Source organism: Protopterus annectens, chromosome 3.part1 (genome assembly GCF_019279795.1).
Source record: "Protopterus annectens isolate FY-2018-M chromosome 3.part1, PAN1.0, whole genome shotgun sequence".
Taxonomy (NCBI): Eukaryota; Metazoa; Chordata; order Ceratodontiformes; family Protopteridae; genus Protopterus; species Protopterus annectens.
In genome coordinates, this window is record NC_056732.1 from 767,721,196 (window position 1) to 767,740,375 (window position 19,180).

Sequence of the window (19,180 nt, forward strand, 5' to 3'; positions counted from 1 at the left end):
TTTTTTCTATAGGTATATAATCTGCTTGTGAACAGATATCAACATTAAGGAAGACTGTAAAACTGGGGAGGGACCTTAATAAAAAAAAACAGTAAAATTCTCTGAGGTGCTTCAAGTTGGCGTCACAGATAACACTAGGGTACAGTGCACTGTATACTTTAACATACTTCATTCAAGATCCTGACTTTATAGGCACTGAATAAGAAGAAACATTTGAATTCCTAAAGGAATGTTATCTTATCTTAGCATCTTTCATCAAGAATGTAGAGCAGCAGATGACACAAAAGCTACTGGTAAGAGCAACAGTAGGATAGCAGTGTCAAATGAGAAAAATGACATACACAACCACAGCATGCAAAATGCCTCAATACTAAAGTTAAATGGAAGGTAATATAAATGCTTCTTTTCTTATTCATTTTGCCGTGCCACTGATCATTGAATTTGTAACTCAGTGACATGAAACCTTCAAATTAATTTCATCAACTCTGAGAAGTATGTGCTAATGGGCAAGCCCCCCCAAGATCCATGTTTATAGATTCATAGGTTGGTACTATGTTAAAGGCCCTAGGGCCTATACAAGCCTAGCCATAACAATTCCCTGGCTATTTCTTCCCACACTATTTATTTCCTTGGACCCCTGTCTAGCAGGGCGACTGGCGTGATCCCTGGGGTGAATTTCCTTTCTCCCATCCAATCTTCAAAGTTCCATTTGAAGAGGGCCAAAGAGGCACTCTGCTTGACATGTATGGGCAAAATAATCATCCCTGCCCAGTCTTGAACCAGGACCCTACACAGCATAGTCAGAGCAATGTACCACTACTCCATCAGAGCTATACTTTCTTCATTATTTAGTAATTGTGGGATTCGGTGAATGTTCTTCCTTTTTCTTTTATTTTTTTTTTCTTTCTTTCTTTCTTTCTTTCTTAATTATAGTCCAATGAAATTCTGATTCAATTAACTGGTATAGATGCAGGTAAGCTCAATTTCTAAAGATTAATAAGATCAATACCCTCTGTAGTAGACACTGCTGGACATTCTATAATCTATAACAACCTCCAACTGTTATCTCAGAACTCTGAACAGCTCTGGGTAGTCTGGACTTACCCAATTGCCCAATTCAGTCCTTTATGTTGGGTATTATTACTTGATAAAAATGGCAGCAGAGTAATTCAGTGTTCATTCATAATAAAGTCAGCAATTTTAATAAAGGATAAGTAATCTTTCCCCTCATTTTCCAGTGTTTTATATTTGTGAAGCATAAATAAACATAAGTATAAATGCTGCACATATAAAGACCTGAACCAATATTTTCAAATTACTGTTTTTCAGGCAGGTGTTCATAAGCACTGAGATAACTGCACACCATTTTGAAGTAATTACTTAAAACAAATGCATTATAATCATTTTTTATCTTCTGGAATAAGTTTGGACCAATGTTGTACTTACGTTGACATGCAGGAACTGGGGAGTCCCAGGCATAATATCCTTCTGGAAATTTCCTGCATACTGCTGTACTCTTGCCAGTCAGCCTGTACCCTCGTTCACAGGTCCAGCGAACTATGCTGTTTAGGTGTCCCCCAGACTGACTAAGAATGTCTCCATGACTAGGATAGTCTGGAGTGCTGCAATAATTTGCTATGAAAAAAAAAGAATAAAAAGTTAAAATATTCCTATGGTATTGTAAGAAGTGATCTGTGCATTGCTCATATTTTGGATGTCCATGTTTTCCCATTTTGATTCTCTAAATAATGGATTTATCAAAGACAGTTTACATTAAGCATATTTAGTTCACTTTTAATGTTCATTCATCATTGTTTGTACTGTCATTTGGTATCTGAATTTCTGCTCACAACTGCATCATGTCACCTTTTGGATTAGCAAAATACAGTGTCCCATTACACACCTAAAAATATCTTTATAGGACAATAGCAGTGTTTTGAGAAAGAAAGAAAGAAAGAAAGAAAGAAAAAGAAACAATGAATGCAGAATTGTTTGTATAGATCAGTGAAAACTGACAACACAAAAAGTTGTGATTTGGACATCTCAGCATCTGGAATTTGTACAGGCGAGGAAACTCACTTTGCACTTCCTATGTAGCCACTCCTTATATTTGAATCCTTAGCATGTTGAAGAGGTATGATTTATTGAAATTCAAGAAAATAACTTGCTTAATATGCACTTAAATGAATCAATGAAATGCAGCTAAATACTAATATGAAACACTATTTTTCCAGAAAAGCAAGCTCAAATGACCTGCATCAGTCTTGGGTTTTATTCCTAGAGCCTCAATTTACCAGTTGCATTACTCTCAGCAGCCATTTACCCAGACACTTCTTCCTCAGTACCACTGAGAAGGGACTGGATGTCTGGTGAGTTTTCCCCATTAACAAATATAGCAATAACCCACGCCTGGGTGTGGGTAATGCTAAATTTACCCAAGGTTGGCGTGGTTTGGTCCCGAGGGCGAAGCCCAAGGGACCAAACAAAGCCAACCGTGGGTAAATTTAGCATTACCCACACCCAGAAGTGGGTTATTGCTATTATACCATGACATTATTTAAGAAAAGAAAAGTACAGTTTTGTACCTACCATAAATGTAGATGTTCGAAGATCCACATTGCTGCAGTCCTGACACTTGGGTAGTCCGCTGTCCCAGTCGGCCCGAATACCAAAGTATAAGGCTGACGTCGGTCAAGGCGCATTAGTCTGACGTCAGGACGTCAGGGTACAAATGCGCATGACCGACGTCATTTCCTCGGTCTTTTCTTGCCCCAGATGTCAGAAGACCCTAAAAAGATAAGGCCAAACCAAAAAACAACAACACACCAAACACCCCTGTACCAAATATATGTACAATATATACAAAGTCAGACAGGTACTATCCTACCCACACAACCACCCCTAAACACAGAGGGGAAGGAGGGAGGGTAAATTGGACTGCAGCAATGTGGATCTTCGAACATCTACATTTATGGTAGGTACAAAACTGTACTATGTTCTTCATCTCACATTGCTGCAGTCCTGACACTTGGGTAGAATCCAAAAGCAGAGGTAAGGGAGGATGGCAAATCACAAAGAAGCAGGAGCTGACAACATGCCCTGTAAAATAGCAGTGGCAAAACCAGCCCTAGATTTAGAGTAGAGAGGAAGGTGGTAATGCTTAGAGAAGGTATGCACTGAACTCCAAGTAGCTGCCTCCAAAATATCCTTAGTTGCCACCCCCCTTAGAAATGCTGTTGAAGTGGCAGCAGCCCTAGTGGAATGAGGCCTAATCCCAGCTGGAATCTCCTTGCCATGATGGGAATAACAGAAAGTAATGCAAAACCCAATCCACTTAGAAATAGTTTGTTTTGACACAGGCTTACCCTGAGAACTCAAAGCAAAAGAAACAAACAACTGCTGAGACTGCCTAAAATCCTTAGTCCTGCTTAAATAATAACGTAATTGCCTGTGTACATCTAAAGTGTGCAAAATCTTTTCCCTTATTTTGGGGATTTGCATAAAAGGTAGGTAAATGAATAGTTTGGTTTAAAGCTACACTAGAAACCACTTTAGGCATAAAGGAAGGATTAGTACGTAAAGATACCCTATCCTTATGAAAAATCAGGAAAGGCTCAACCGCCATAAGGGCCTGCAATTCAGACACCCTTCTTGCAGAGGTAATGGCTAACAAAAAAGCAGTCTTCCATGACAAATATTTCAATTCAGTAGTAGCTGCAGGCTCAAAAGGTTGTAGAGTGAGTTTCTCCAACACAAAATTGAGGTCCCAAGCAGGAGTAGGAGCTCTCGGGGGTCTTATATTCTTTGCCCTCTAAGAAATTGCTTGAACAAAGGATGAGAAAACAATGGTGGGTCACAATCATAGTGAGCTGAAATTGCTGCAGCATGAATCTTAATGGAAGAGAAAGACAAACCTTTGTCCAATAACTCAGTAAGATATTGAAGAGCCACACTCAAATTTGGCTCAGAAACATCCAAATCCTTTGCTGCACACCAAAATAAAAATCTCTTCCATTTTCCTGCATACACTTTCCTTGTACTAGGTCTTCTGGCTTCCATAATCACATTCAAAACTTGTTGAGGAAGCTGAGACCTGCTATGGTTCAAAACAGAATATGCCAGGCTGCTAGATGAAGAGAGTGAAGCTTGACATTGAGTAGATGCCCGTCCTTCTGAGACAATAGGTGTGGAATCAAAGGTAAGGGCCATGGAGGCTTCCTTACCAGACTCCTCAGTAATGGGTACCAGTGCTGCCAAGGCCAATCTGGAGCTATCAAAATCATCCTTGGCTTGTCTTGTCTGACCTTTAGGAGTACCTTTGGGAGGAGAGGCAGAGGTGGAAAGGCATACACATGAAGATTTTTCCAACTGAAAGAAAGAGCATCCACTTTCCAGGCTGTGTGATGAAACCTTTTTGTGCAAAACTTTGGCAGCTGGTGGTTTAGTGGAGAAGCGAACAGATCTATGTCTGGAGTTCCCCAGGACACTATCAATGTCTGAAATACATGAAGATCCAGTTTCCACTCGTGGGGATCCATGATTTGCCTGCTTAACACATCCGCTAAGGAGTTCTGTGCTCCTGGCAGAAACCTTGCTTGAAGATTCAGTTGCAAGCTTAACGCAGTCTCCCACAAAATCATTGCTTGCCTGCATAGAGGATAAGAATGTGTTCCCCCTTGTTTGTTGATGTACCACATGACAGTTGTGTTGTCTGTTAGAATCAACACCTGCCCTGGAAGAAGTAAATCCTTGAAAGCCAGTAATGCAAACTGGACTGCTAACATCTCCTTCATGTTGATATGTAGATGCTGCAGTCTGGCAGGCCACTTGTCTTGTATCCACTTTCCATTCAGATGAGCTCCCCAAGCTGTATCTGAGGCATCTGTCGTTAGAATCTGACTCACCTCTGGCCGGGCCACAGAGAGTCCCTTGTTTAGGTGACATTCCTGAGCCCACCACAGAAATTCCTTTTGAATGCAAGGAATTATTTGAATTACAGTGTCCATATCCTGGCAGTGCTGTGTCCATACATTTTTGAGATACCATTGTAGCTTCCTCATATGCAGTTTGGCATTGGGAAGTACCAGAATACAAGATGCCATGAACCCTAAGGCTTGAAGGACTGTCCTTGCAGTCAGCCCGGACTGATGAGATAGTTGATGGAAGTAAAGAGAAAGATTCTTTTGTTTGTCCGGGGTTAAAAAGGCCATCTGGGTTGCTGTACTCAGTCTCACACCCAGAAAGCACATGTCTTGAGAGGGTACTAGACTGGACTTTATTTCGTTCACAGAATACCCTAGGCATCTTAGCACTGCTATCACATATTCCAAATGCTGAAGAAGCACGTCCCTTTCTTGAGCCAGAAGCAGGCAATCGTCCAAATAAGGATAGATTTGTATTCCTTTTAGCCTGAAGAAAGCTATCACTGGAGCCAGAACCTTTGTGAATACTCTGGGCGCAGTGGATAAGCCAAAGGGCAATGCAGAGAACTGATAATGAGAATTCCCAGCTCGAAAACGCAGATACTTCCTGCAATTTAGTCTGATAGGAACATGAAGGTAAGCTTCCTTGAGATCCAAAGTTACCATCCAGTGATCTTTGCCCAGCAGAGGTAAAAGCTGTTGTAACGTCAACATTTTGAACTTGGGAATGTCCAGATAAGTGTTGAGGATAGACAGATCCAAAATTGGTCTCCACGTGTTCCCCTTTTTTGGTACTAGGAACAGGCGAGAATAAAATCCTAGGCCCCTTTCTGGCACAGGAACCGGCTGAATGGCCCCTATTTGGAGCAACAGAGAAATTTGCCCGTGAGCCTCTTTCCTTTGTTGAGGAGGAATGTCTGGCATGCCTTTGAAAGGAGGCAAGGTATGGAAATAAAACCTGTAACCGTGGTGAATGATATCCAATACCCATCTGTCTTGGGTAACTAAACTCCAGTTTTCTTTGAAAAGTGCCAACCTTCCTCCCAAAGGTGCTGCCAGATGAGAAGATTCTGGCAGCTGAAAAGGCAGGTCATTGGGTCTGTTTACGAAAGGACTGACCCCTGCCCTCACCAGAAGACTGAGCAGGTGAACTCCTGTTCTAGGCCTAAAAGAACCTTGAGCTCTGCCCCTACCACGTCTAGACCTACCCCTAGACTGGGAATCATAAGCAGGATATGTCCACCCCTTGGTAGGCCAATTTCTACTAAACTTGGAGGCTGAACCTGCAAAAATCTTTAACAGTCTGCATAGACTTAGCCTTGTCTTCCATTTTCTTTAGAACTGCTTCCACAGGCGAACCAAACAACACATCAGATTGTAAAGGAGCATCTAAAATCCTTGTCTTCACATGCTCAGCTAAATTCTGATCCCTCAGCCAGGCGTGCCTGCGAAGGACCGAACCAGTGGCAGCCACCCTCGAAGAGGCCTGCACAGCATCAAAACCACATTGCAAAGAATGCTTACCCACCTGTTCAGAAACATGAACTAAATCCTGCAACTCTTTACACTCAATACCTTCCGCCAAAGCATCTACCTTAGACTTTAATTGTGAAAGGAGATAATTTTGGTATTTCAACATGTGAAACTGGCAATTCAAAGCTCTCATGGCCAAAGTGGAAGAAGTATACACTTTCTTTCCCCATCTATCCAAAGCCCTCGCCTCTTTATCAGGAGGAACAGGATTTCTAACAACAGAAGCCTTAACACCTTTAGGCCCCTGAGAAACAGTTTCTGGGTCTGCCCTAGGACTCTTAAAAAGATACTTATGAGCTTCAGGCACCCTATAATATCTATCCGGTTTAACTGGAGCAGGAGGCAAAGAATCAGGATTCAGAGAAGCCTCTGCAAAAACATCCTCCACCACATCTAGAACAGGAGGTATAGCTAAAGGCCTATGCTGGGGTAGAAACAAAAATTCCCTAAGCCTTTTCCTGGAATCAGAGAAATCCTGACCTTCCCATTTAAAATGCTCCCTCGTGGAATGAAGAGTCTCTGAAAATGAAAAATCCTCAGGAGGAGAAGCAGAAGGAGTAGAATCATCTATATCAGAATCAGAGTAAGGGGAATACTCCTGCAAGTCTTCAGCCGAAGACTCAGAAGCATCCGAGCACTGCTCAAAACTCCCAAGCTCAGGTTCCACCCTAGGCCTCTTATCAGGAGGGGGCATAGAACCTCTAATCATTGTAATCAAATCTTCTGCCATCTTAAGCATATGCTTCTTAGGTACAGACCCTGAAGAACTAGGGGTAACACCAGAAACAAAAGCTGGCCTGCCCCTGGGAGAAGCCTTGGAAACAGCAGGGGAGGGCCTAACCACCTTAGGAAGGGAGGGAAGAACAGCTACCTGAGAAGCCCCTTCCACCTGGCCTACCTCCTGAGAGGTCACATCTTGCAGTAATAAAGTCTCTCCCTGGGATTCCAAGGAAATTTCTGGCTGAACCTCTGGCTCCACCGAGCCCTCTAAAGAACCGACGTCCGGTACGGACGGTTCTTCCAGCCTAGGCTTTGCCGTTTTGTCCTTGCGCTTTTTTGATGAAGCGGGCGTCGGAGCATCCGACAGCATTTTATAATTACACCGCTTCCCAAACACTAACCTGGCACAATCTAATCTCCTCTTTATAGTGCGTTTGTTAAATCTAGCACAAGAGCGACAGCCAACAACGTCGTGCTCAGGCCCTAAGCAAGGTATACACAAGGTATGGTAATCCCTATGAGGTATCTGTTTCCCACAAGAAATACAGTTATTCACTTTTTCTGACATCCGGTAAAATACTGAGGCAAGAAAAAAACAAAATATTCCCCAACGGGGTACTTAGCCAACTTGGATTCGGTCTGAAACTCCGACTTCGGAAAATCTCAGAACGCCAACCTGCACTCGCAAAACTGCTTCTGCATCGGACCATGCGGCAAAAAAGACTGAGGAAATGACGTCGGTCATGCGCATTTGTACCCTGGCGTCCTGACGTCAGACTAATGCGCCTTGACCGACGTCAGCCTTATACTTTGGTATTCGGGCCGACTGGGACAGCGGACTACCCAAGTGTCAGGACTGCAGCAATGTGAGATGAAGAACATCTGTTACTTTTCTTAAATAATGGCATAGTATAATGCCTGTTTACTGCCCTTCCGCAGATGTCTGGCATCCGCGGCAGTTCTGATGTACTGCGCGCCTGCGCAGTACATCAGAGCTGTGGGCAAGCAACGGAGAAAGCAAGATCTCCGTTGCTTTTTAATCTCGCTATGTTAAATGAGTTTAACATAGCGAGACAGTTAAAATAAGCAACGGACATCTCCGTTGCTTATTTTAAACTGTCTCGCTATGTTAAACTCATTTAACATAGCGAGACTAAAAAGCAACGGAGATCTTGCTTTCTCCGTTTTTACACTGTCTCGCTATGTTAAATGGGTTTAACATAGAGACAGCTTTAAAATAAGCAACGAAGATCTCCGTTGCTTATTTTAAAGCTGTCTCGCTATGTTAATCCATTTTAACATAGCGAGACAGTGTTTTAAAAAAACGAGTTATACTAATGGAAAAAAGTCCGGGCAACCGGACCTTTTTCTATTAGTATATCTCGATTTACAACGGGCACGCTGGCCAATCAGCGTGCACGTTTTGGGGGGGTCATGGTATAATATGTATTTTGTAACTTGAAACTGTAATATTTGAGAAGGGTCTGTGTCAGGCAAAGACCCAAACAGAGAGGGTACACTGGAACTCAAAGCTTTATTTTTTGACTCAGTGAAACTGCAGCGCATTGGGTTATTTTTACAGAATAATGATTAACCTGTTTCTGGGAAGTGTCGTTCAACAATGTAAATGGCAGCAACAACAACACTGGAGTGTAAACAATGTTACTCCAAACAAAACTCAGACAAAAGTGTTCTCATTAGATTAATTCTGTATGAAATGCTAAAAACCTATAAATAATTGTATGTAGTAACATTCAGTGATGTAACTTTAATTATAATACACCTTTTGTTTAAAAGAAAAGTGATAGTCATTGAAATGCTGTTGCCAGAATGAGAAAACTAACTTTCAACACCTTTCAGATTTTTAGAGTATCAGTGACATTTTAAGTTGAAGTGGCATGATGAAACACATCAAACTGTAAAAGCCCTAAAAAAAAAGAAAAACAATATTTTTGTCCCAAATCTTGAGGGTGCCATGCTCCAGACAGCACAGGTCTTCATCTTAAGCGACATCATGGTTAAACATAATATAACTGTAAGGTAGACAACCTGTCCTAACAGAATAATGTTGTAAATTTCACAGCAGCTTCCTCTTCCTTTAATGCAAACATATTTGTGCTCTTTGGCTTTATATTACTTGAATTAATAATAGTAAGAAACATAATACATTAACTAGCATGCTGAAGCAATGACACAGATTCACATGCTATTTTTTATTTCATCATTTTCATCTATAGCTCTGAACTGTGCAACCAATGCTTACATACAGTGGTGAGTGACTCAGACATTTTTTGTTAGGTCAGCTGTTTTCATATCCTAGTTTTCCTCCTCAAATAAACAGTGAGACAAAAAACATTAACAGTAAAAAAAAAATGAGGTAAAAGTATTAGAATTATAAAGAATACAACAGTTCTGTTGGAGGATACATTGCCAGACAAATTAATACAAATATTTCATTTAATAATATGTTTCAGCACCTGAGCAGTGGTTTAGGTAGGATAAACAAAGTAATGTTCTGCATAGGTACTGGTGTTATAAAATGTCTACTGCTATTGCACAGGCCATGGATCACAGAACACTATAGATATATTTTTCATTCTTATTTCATTCATTAGCCATTTAGGCCTGTCCTCATCTATAGGGAAGATGTAGTTGTTACAATTCAGGAAAAGTATTTTGAAAAAGGAGTAGTAAACCACACCCATTCCTGCACCAAGTATAATCTTGAGTTTTTTTTTTTAACTGAATTCTGCTATGCTACATTTTTTTTTTTTTTTTTGCATTAAACTTAAGACCATTTTCAATGCACTAGGTGTGTACATATTCCAGCCTTTGCTGGAACAGTTTAGTTTCAGTGAATTATTAGTTAACAGTGCCAAGCTTCCAGTCATCAGCAAACCATGTCAACCGTACTTCAAGATTATTGGCTTGGATATCAGCAAAATAAAAGTCAAACAGGAGAGGATGCAGATATGTGTTGTATCTCACTATTTACAAGTTTTATATTCAGACGGGAATTAGCAATCCAGCAAATAACTAGGGGTTTTCATTAAGTATTTCAATTTTTTCTACAATACATATATGTAGGATAGTGTCAACAACCTTGGTCAAATCAAGACAAGCAATAGGCACAGAATGACTTTGCCCATAGCCTCTATAACCTTTTCACAGATGTTCGCTAGGTTCAGGAAACAGGATCTGCACATTAAAAAAAAAAAAATGGCAAATAGAGAGAGGTCATAAGAAACGTAAGAAGTTGGAGACTAATGATTCCTGTGACTGAATGGAGATAGTGTATCACATTACATTATCCACAGTGGTAGTCTAGTCTGGAGTCAAGGGAAATACAGAGTAATGAATGTGTCTGTCTACATTGTTTTAATAATCTGCTGCAGTAGATTTAGATCCCTTGTTCTGGTATTTGTGGGATGGTTTGCTTTTGAAGGTACAGTAGCTCCTGTTAGTCCAAATCTAGATAATTTAAGTTATGTCTGCATAAATGAGTTCTGCTATGATACAGTCAATGACTTTGTGTACAAGGTTGGGAAGGCTGACAGGCATCTGATTACCTGAATCTGCAGAAGGGCCACCCTTGTGTTGGAAAATCACAGAAACTGTTCTCCAGACATCAGAAAAAATCATGCGGACAGGCAGAGGTTCAACATTTTAAGTAGATGCACGCATAGCACATACTTGGCACATATGAAAATGTAGCTTGCTATGTTACCTGGTCCCATAGAAACAATATTTGTTCTAAGATAACTTCACAGGAAACAACATTTTCAGAGATAGTGGGCTCAACAAGGTGGCTAGATGCTAATACATTGGCTGTATTCTTGGGACTGGAATGTGTGATAATGTCATGAATTATTTCAATGTATTGCTGAGCATTATTCTTTAATTTTCTGACATACACTAAGGACGATTTGCAGTTTTTTTTTCATCTGTAACAACCTTAAGTCCATACTTTCCCTTAAACTTTCTATTAGTGTTCTTCCTTGCTCTCATGTTTCAGTGTGGTGTTGAGGTAACGGGATGGGGATTTCTTGCAAGTTTTCCTTATTTTCATTTTCTTATACAATTTATTAATACAGGAGTTCAACTAGAGAGCTTTATTCCTTAATTTACCATTATACATAAAGAGAAGGGATATTGACTTTTCTCTACAGCTGTTTAGATGTTGGGAAAGATCTAAGGTGAATGTATCACACCTCTTAGTTGGGTTCATTTGCTTCAGACTATTACAAGTTTTGTAAATGTCTTCTACATGCTGAAATAGGTTTTTCCCTAGAAACGTACCTAAAGTCTCCTTTATTTGATGGTGCAGAGGTGTGGTACCACAAAGCCTGACAGAGAAGGTAAGTGTTTTGTGGTCAGAGATAAACAGGGGTGAGGAGATAATTGGTACAATACAGGCTAGGTTAAGATGGGTAAGGACCAGGTCAAGGATATTAGAGACCCTAAAGAGCAGATTTGCAGTTTACTCCTGTGTCCTAGTATAAGCAAAGTCTAGAAAATGCTAAGCATGCCCATTTTAGAGGTACAAGTGTCCCAGTCAGTCATTAGGTGATTTAAAGCTCCCTAGCAAGAAAGTATTTGGTTTGATATTTAACCCTTATTTTGAAGGATATTGATATGAATCTGTAGCTATGAAGTAATAATTGGCTTTGTAAAACAAAAACACAGCAAGGGTATGGACTAAATTCTTCTTTAATAAGGTGAAGTGCTTTTCGCTTGTTGCATCACAAACTTCATCAGACCAAAATCTCATTACATAAAACATACTTAAATAGCATTATGCAGCTCCCGCCCCAACCCATCAAAAAGGAAATGATGTCATTAAATACCTTATAAAATCTTCCTATTAAAATACTACTATATTATATATATATATATATCTGCATTTATTATGATTTATCATAATTAAACCAAAACAAGTTAGCGCAAAAGACGTATTGCTATACAAGTTGATACAAAATTGATACAAAATGACCTAAGACCAAACACTTATATAAAATATACATATGACTCTAGCTAACACTTATTAAGCAGCATGTTTCCTATAAAATCAAAAAAAGATATTTTTTACCAATTAGTTTACATGTTACATAACCACTATTAATTTTTTTTTATATGTACATGTAAGCATATCTAATCTACCTAAGCAATGCCTTTAATTTCAGTATACTATTAACTGCACAATAGTCATTAAGTCCTGGCCAACCATATGAATGTAATAATAGTTGCCACATTAATTCAGCTTTTCCCAAATGTAGTATCCATGGATCTCTCCTAGATTGCTCTTTTACTTGTTGTATACCACAAAATTTAAAACTATGATCATTAAACATATGTACATGCTTGGCAAGAGCATTAGTTAAGATGGATTTTTTATGGCATATAAATGTTCATATACCCTTTTCTTAAGGACTCTCGTAGTTTTTCCTATATAATAGGCCAGACACTGCTTACACTTGGCCACATACTCCACCACCTTTGAACTACAATTCAACTCATGATATATAAAATACTTTCTTCAATTGATTTCAACATGTTGGCCTTGATGCATAAACTTACAAAAGTTACACATCCTACATTTCTTCATACCTACTACATGTATTTTATTTATATTACTACATCCTTCAATAAGACATTTTAAATTCTTACCCCTTCTTGCTATCATCCTAAACCCATCTTGAAATGTATTACTAATAAGTACTTCATCATCCATCAACCTGCAGTTCTTGAAAATTATTGCCATAATTTCATAAAAATGCACACAATGTTGTTATGAAAGTAGTTGCATAATCTAGATTTTTCCTTTGACTGCCCAATGGGCATCTCTTCTGGTTAAGGATAGGAGTAAAATGGCCGTTGTTCCTTTTATGATTAACTTCAGTGTATATTTCATTCAATAAATCATTTGGGTAACCCCTACTTACAAACATATCCATTAAATATCTTCACTTAAGTATAAAATTAGCATATAGAGTCACCATTCTGGCAGCCCGGACAAATTGCCCCTTTACAACCCTCTCTCTTATTAGAAAAAGGATGGAAACTTATAAAATGCAGAAAAGAATTAGATTAAGTTGATTTTCTGTGTATTTTAGCAACAAATCTCCTATTATTTCTATCCTTTCTAAGATTCACATCAAGATAGTCAATTTCCTGACCACCAATGGCATGATTGAATTGTTAATAATGTGTAGTGCTGTTGATATAAACCAAAAATTCATCCAGAGCTCATTGGTTACCCTTCCATAAAATAAAAATGTCGTCCAGGTAAAGGAGATATAAAACAATTAGGCTGGAATAAACACTATCTAGGATGTATCTCATTTCCCATCCTGTCATAAAATGATTGGCAAAAGTGGTCCCACAAGGTGACCCCATCGCAACACCTACTTTCTGAAGATAGTAGCTGTTATTAGACAATATAAAATTGTTGGAAAGCTCAATATCAAACAAATCAGAATACAAATTAATTTCCAGTTGCGGCACTCCTTGCTCAAACAAAAATCGCTCGTTTACTTGAATTCCCTCCTGCTGAGGTATAACAGAAAAAAGATCTTTGACATCAACTGTCAAACACAACACCTAATCTGAATATTCAATAGCATTAATCAAGCTAAGAAAGTGCCATGGATCCTTACATATTCGTATTTGCCCATCCAAATACTTTTTAAGCCTACTATCAAGAAACTTTGCACAAGCATAGGTTATTGAATTACCACCATCAACAATGAGTCATAAAGGTGGATTGCATACATCCTTGTGAATTTTGGGAGCACCAAAAATAGTTGGGATGGTAGGTGAAATTACACTCAAATAATTATAGATATCAATATTTATTCTTTTTTCTAAAAACAAATCATTTAATGCAATACTGATTCTCCTGTATGCTAAATTCAACTCGTTTCTAGTGACTTGCTGATATATGTCAGTGCTTAGAATATCATTCAGCCTCTTATTATAATCATGGATGTTCATGATAACGAGACCACCCACTTTGTCTGGCTTCATAATTCTAATTTTTTTGCTGCATCAAATATGTGAGTAAATCCCTTTCTTGCTTTTTTAGATTATCTTGAAAGACATCACTTTTTTGGCAAATCGATGCCTTATATCTAACTCATACCTTTTAAAACACATTAAAACCAGATGCAGTGGGGGATTATATGTGCTACTAATATTGAATTCCATGTTATCCTGATTATGACCTTCCCCAAACATGATTTTAAAGTTAAGTTTCTGTAACTGTAACAACAATAATGGTAATCAAAATTATGTTTCTAATCAGGATTTTTATATGCCATCCAGGAGGAATCAGAGGAAATGGCGGTATCGAGCAAGAAGTTGGTTCCCGAGGACCAATTATTGACTGAATGCGTTTCTGGCATAAGCAATGTTGATGTTGAATATGTTTTAAGTGATGGTAGTCATGTTATTAAGCAGGTACCTAGTATTATAATGAATACTGAATAGAATTTTAAAGTTTATAATTTCTCTGATACATTTATTGATGAGGAAATTGTCAACATGTTAAGTAAAGGTCTTACATTCATTCCAGCCAGTGGTGCTTGTTTGGCCACAGTCTTGATGGATTTAAAGCTTTTCTTAAGGAAACAACTTTAAAATCATGTTTTGGGAAGGTCATAATCAGGATAACATGGAATTTCATATTAGTAGCACATATCATTCCTCTCTGCATCCGGTTTTAATGCTTTTTGAAAATGCATGCGAGTTAGATATAAGGCATCTATTAGCCAAAAAAAGTGATGTCTTTCAAGATAATCTAAAAAAGCAAAAAAGGGATTTACTCACATATTTGATGCAGCAAAAAATTAGAATTATGAAGCCAGACAAAGGGGGTGGTCTCGTTATCATGGACATCCATGATTATAATAATAGGCTGAATGATATTCTTAGCACTGACACATATCAGCAAGTCACTAGAAATGAGCTGAATTTAGCATACAGAAGAATCAGTATTGTATTAAATGATTTGTTTTTGGAAAACAGAATAAATATCGATATCTATAATTATTTGAATGCAATTTCACCTTCCATCCCAACTACTTTGGTGCTCCCAAAATTCACAAGCATGTATGCAATCCACCTTTATGACCCATCGTTGATGGCTGTAATTCTATAACTTATGCTTGTGCAAAGCTTCTTAATAGTAGGTTTAGAAAGTATTTGGATGGGCAAAGACAGATATGTAAGGATTCATGGCACTTTCTTAGATTGATTAATGCTACTGAATATTCAGATGAGGAGTTGTTTTTGACAGTTGATGTCAAAGATCTTTTTTCTGTTATACCTCAGCAGGAGGGCATTCAAGTAATAGAGCAATTTTTGTTTGAGCAATGGGTGCTGCAATTGGAAATTCATTTGTATTCTGATTTGTTTGATATTGTGCTTTCCAACAATTTTATATTGTTTAATAACAGCTACTATTTTCAAAAAGTAGGTGTTGTGATGGGGTCACCTTGTGGGACCACTTTTGCCAATCTTGTTATGGCAGGATGGGAAACGAGATACATCCTAGATAGTTTTTATTCCAGCCAAATTGTTTTATATCTCTGCTGTGGATGAATTTTTGGTTTATATCACTAGCAATACACATTATTTGCAATTCACTCATGCCACTGGTGGTCAGGAAATTAACTATCTTGATGTGAATCTTAGAAAGGATAGAAATAATAGGAGATTTGCTGCTAAATTTCACAGAAAACCCAATTACTCTAACTCTTTTTTGTATTTTACGAGCCCCCATCCTTTTTCTAATAAGAGAGCAGCCTAATAAGAGAGCAGCTGTAAAGGGGCAATTTGTCCAGGCTGCCAGAATGGTGAGTCTAGATGCTGATTTTATGCTTGAGTGCAGGTATTTAATGGATATGTTTGTAAGTAGGGGTTACCCAAATGGTTTATTGAATGAAATATACAATGAAGTTAATCATAAAAGGAATAACGGCCATTTTACTCCTATCCTTAACCAGAAGAGATGCCCAATGGGCAGTCAAAGGAAAAATCTAGATTATGCGGCTACTTTCATCACAACATTCAGTGTGCATTTTTATGAAATTATGACAATAATTTTCAAGAACTGCAGGATGATGGATGATGAAGTACTTATTAGTAATACATTTCAGAATGGGTTTAGGATGATAGCAAGAAGGGGTAAGAATTTAAATTGTCTTATTTAAGCATGTAGTAATACAAATAAAGTACAAGTAGAAGGTATGAGGAAATGTGGGATGTGTAACTTGTGTAAGTCTATGCATCAAGGCCAACATGTTGAAATCAATGGCAGAAAGTATTTTATAATTCATAAGTTAAATTGTAGTTCAAAGGGCATGGTATATGTGGCCAAGTGTAAGCAGTGTCCAGCCTATTATATAGGAAGAACTACGACAGCCCTTAAGGAAAGGGTATATGAACATTTATATGCCATAAAAAAATCCATCTTAACTAATGCTCTTGCCAAGCATGTACATATGTATAATGATCATAGTTTTGAATTTGTGGTATTCAACAAGTAAAAGAGCAATCTAGGGGAGGTCCATGGATGTTACATTTGGAAAAAGCTAAATTAATGTGGCAACTATTATTACATTCATATGGCTGGACAGGACTTTATGACTACTGTACAATTAATAGTATACTGAAATTAAAGGCATTGCTTAGGTAGACTAGATATGCTTACATGACATATAAAAATGTTTTAATAGTGGTTATGTAACATGCAAACTAATTGGTAAAAAATATCTTCTTTTGATTTTATAAGAAGCATGCTGCTTAATAAGTGTTAGCTAGATTTATATATATATATATATATATATATATATATATATATATATATATATATTTTTTTTTTTTTTTTTTAATAAGTGTTTGGTTTTAGGTCAATTTGAATCAATTTTGCATCTACTTGTGTAGCAATATGTCTTTTGTGATAACTTGTTTTGGTTTAATTATGATAAATGTAGATAGATATATAATATAGTACTATTTTAATAGGAAGATTTTATAATGTATTTAATGACATAATTTCCATTTTGATGGGTTGGGGCGGGAGCTGCATAATGTTATTTAAGTATGTGTTATGTAATGAGATCTTGGTCTGATGAAGTTTGTGATACAACAAACTAAAAGCACTTCACTTTTTTAAAGAAGAATTTAGTCCATACCCTTGCTGTGTTTTTGTTTTACATACACAGTTTGTCACTATCGATTTTTTTGAGTAATAATTGGCTTTGTTATGGGTAATGTGGATCTCCAGAAACTCCAAGTTAGGGATACAAGTAATTTGATGTGAGGTGACATTTCTGAGAATGTATATGCTGCCCAACAGTTACCCAATGGCCTATGCACTATAACCTGGTACAAAGGGAGTGCTTTTAGTCCATTGAAAACATGTCTCAGTAACTACTCCCCTATGAATGTGTTTGAGTAGCAGGAGCGTCTCTAGTTCAGGCATCTTTCTGTTTCAAATGTTAGCACTGAGTACTGATCCATGAAGATGTGTAAATTTGGGTTTGAGTTTAATGTGCAGGAACTTCCAGTAGGGAGACTTTGACTGAAAAGTACACTATTGGGGACAGCATAGGCTTTAGCCAGTATGCAGAAACCTTGGCACTAAAGGTGTTAACTATCCTTGGTGAAACAAGAAGTCTTATCTACCATCTCAACCCAGGCCAGTGCATACTGGATCCCTTTAGAATGGCACCAACTATGTAGCCGAGTTTTACATCCAATTATCTTGTCTTGGTATCTACCCATCATACTTTGGCTAAGGTAAGATACTGTTCAAAACCAGTGTCTTCCATGCCTCTAACACATGCATAGTTTGTTTCATCACCTAACCATATTCTTCTGGGTGAAGTGCCCCAGGTCACTTATTCCCACATTGTGCAACACTAGGTCATAGTCATACATGTCTGTTTAAGGAGCAATAGGGCCCTTCTGCTATCATGGATCACTGAACCTGACAGGCAGCTTGCAGTTTCTCTGTTCTTGTCCAGTTTGGTTTGTATGGACTCTGTAAGCTCAGCTATAGAGTTGCCTATGACTTAAACATCCCCTGTGTGAAAGCAGACTTAGTGGACCTTATGGGCTTAAGCCCGCTTTCTTGCTGACTCTTGTGTGGAGCTGCAGTATTTGGAAATATAAAGTGAAGCAGATATCGCCTTGAGAACTGTTGGCTGATATCATTAAGATTGTATTCTACAAGGCTTTGGTAAAATTTTCTTTATAGCTTCAGCCTAAATTATGGGATTAATGATATGTTGTGGCTAATGTGGAATTGTGGAAGTATGATGTCTACTGACAGTAGGCTGGTACAAGAGAATTGCCACCATGTAGGTTAAATATTTACACCTCTTGCAGTTTGCACTATAAATTTGTAGAAGCAGTGAACTGTTAGTAGCATAAACACTGCCTTAGAGAAATACTGTATAAGCACAGAAATTTAATATTTTGCCAGACTACAGTAACATCTAATACTTTTGGATTCTGTTAAAGAACTGATATGTGTAAGCCATCTAACATATTAATATACTAATCACATTTAGCATCCCAAATTTTAGGCCTAAGAAAGAAACACAGGATGAAGAGCCAGGACAAAGAAAGAAAGAATGGATAAGGAACTATGTCCTGGACTGTATTCAGTGTCTCCATTTGCAGTAAAAGAAGGCAACATATTGTAAGAATAGATGGCATTAGTGGAATTCTAATAGTGTATAGCATGAAAAAGGGAAACTTTCTTTTTAAATTTAGAGACGATTATTCAGATAATAATGAGAATGTCAGTGGAAGTAGGAGAGGTAGTAAGAAGAGAAGGCTTGAAGGACCAAGGGAGCAAGAGGAAAACATCATTACAAAGGAAAGCACCTGCACCATCAAATAAAGGGAGATGGCAGAAGAGAGAGAAACATGCAAGAGGAGAGAAGGAGTTTATAAGGCCAATGAGATGATCATATTATTATTTTTTTTGAAGA

General features: G+C 38.0%; 1 protein-coding gene across 1 annotated transcript in view; it reads right to left on the reverse strand.

Annotated features, from left to right (window-relative positions):
- LOC122797720 (CUB and sushi domain-containing protein 3) overlaps positions 1-19,180 on the reverse strand; it is a 5,249,173-nt gene that overhangs the window by 613,536 nt on the left and 4,616,457 nt on the right. The window contains exon 48 of the mRNA XM_044066251.1: positions 1,447-1,635. Within this exon, the coding sequence (XP_043922186.1) occupies positions 1,447-1,635 (189 nt within the window). The remainder of the gene's footprint in view (positions 1-1,446; positions 1,636-19,180) is intronic.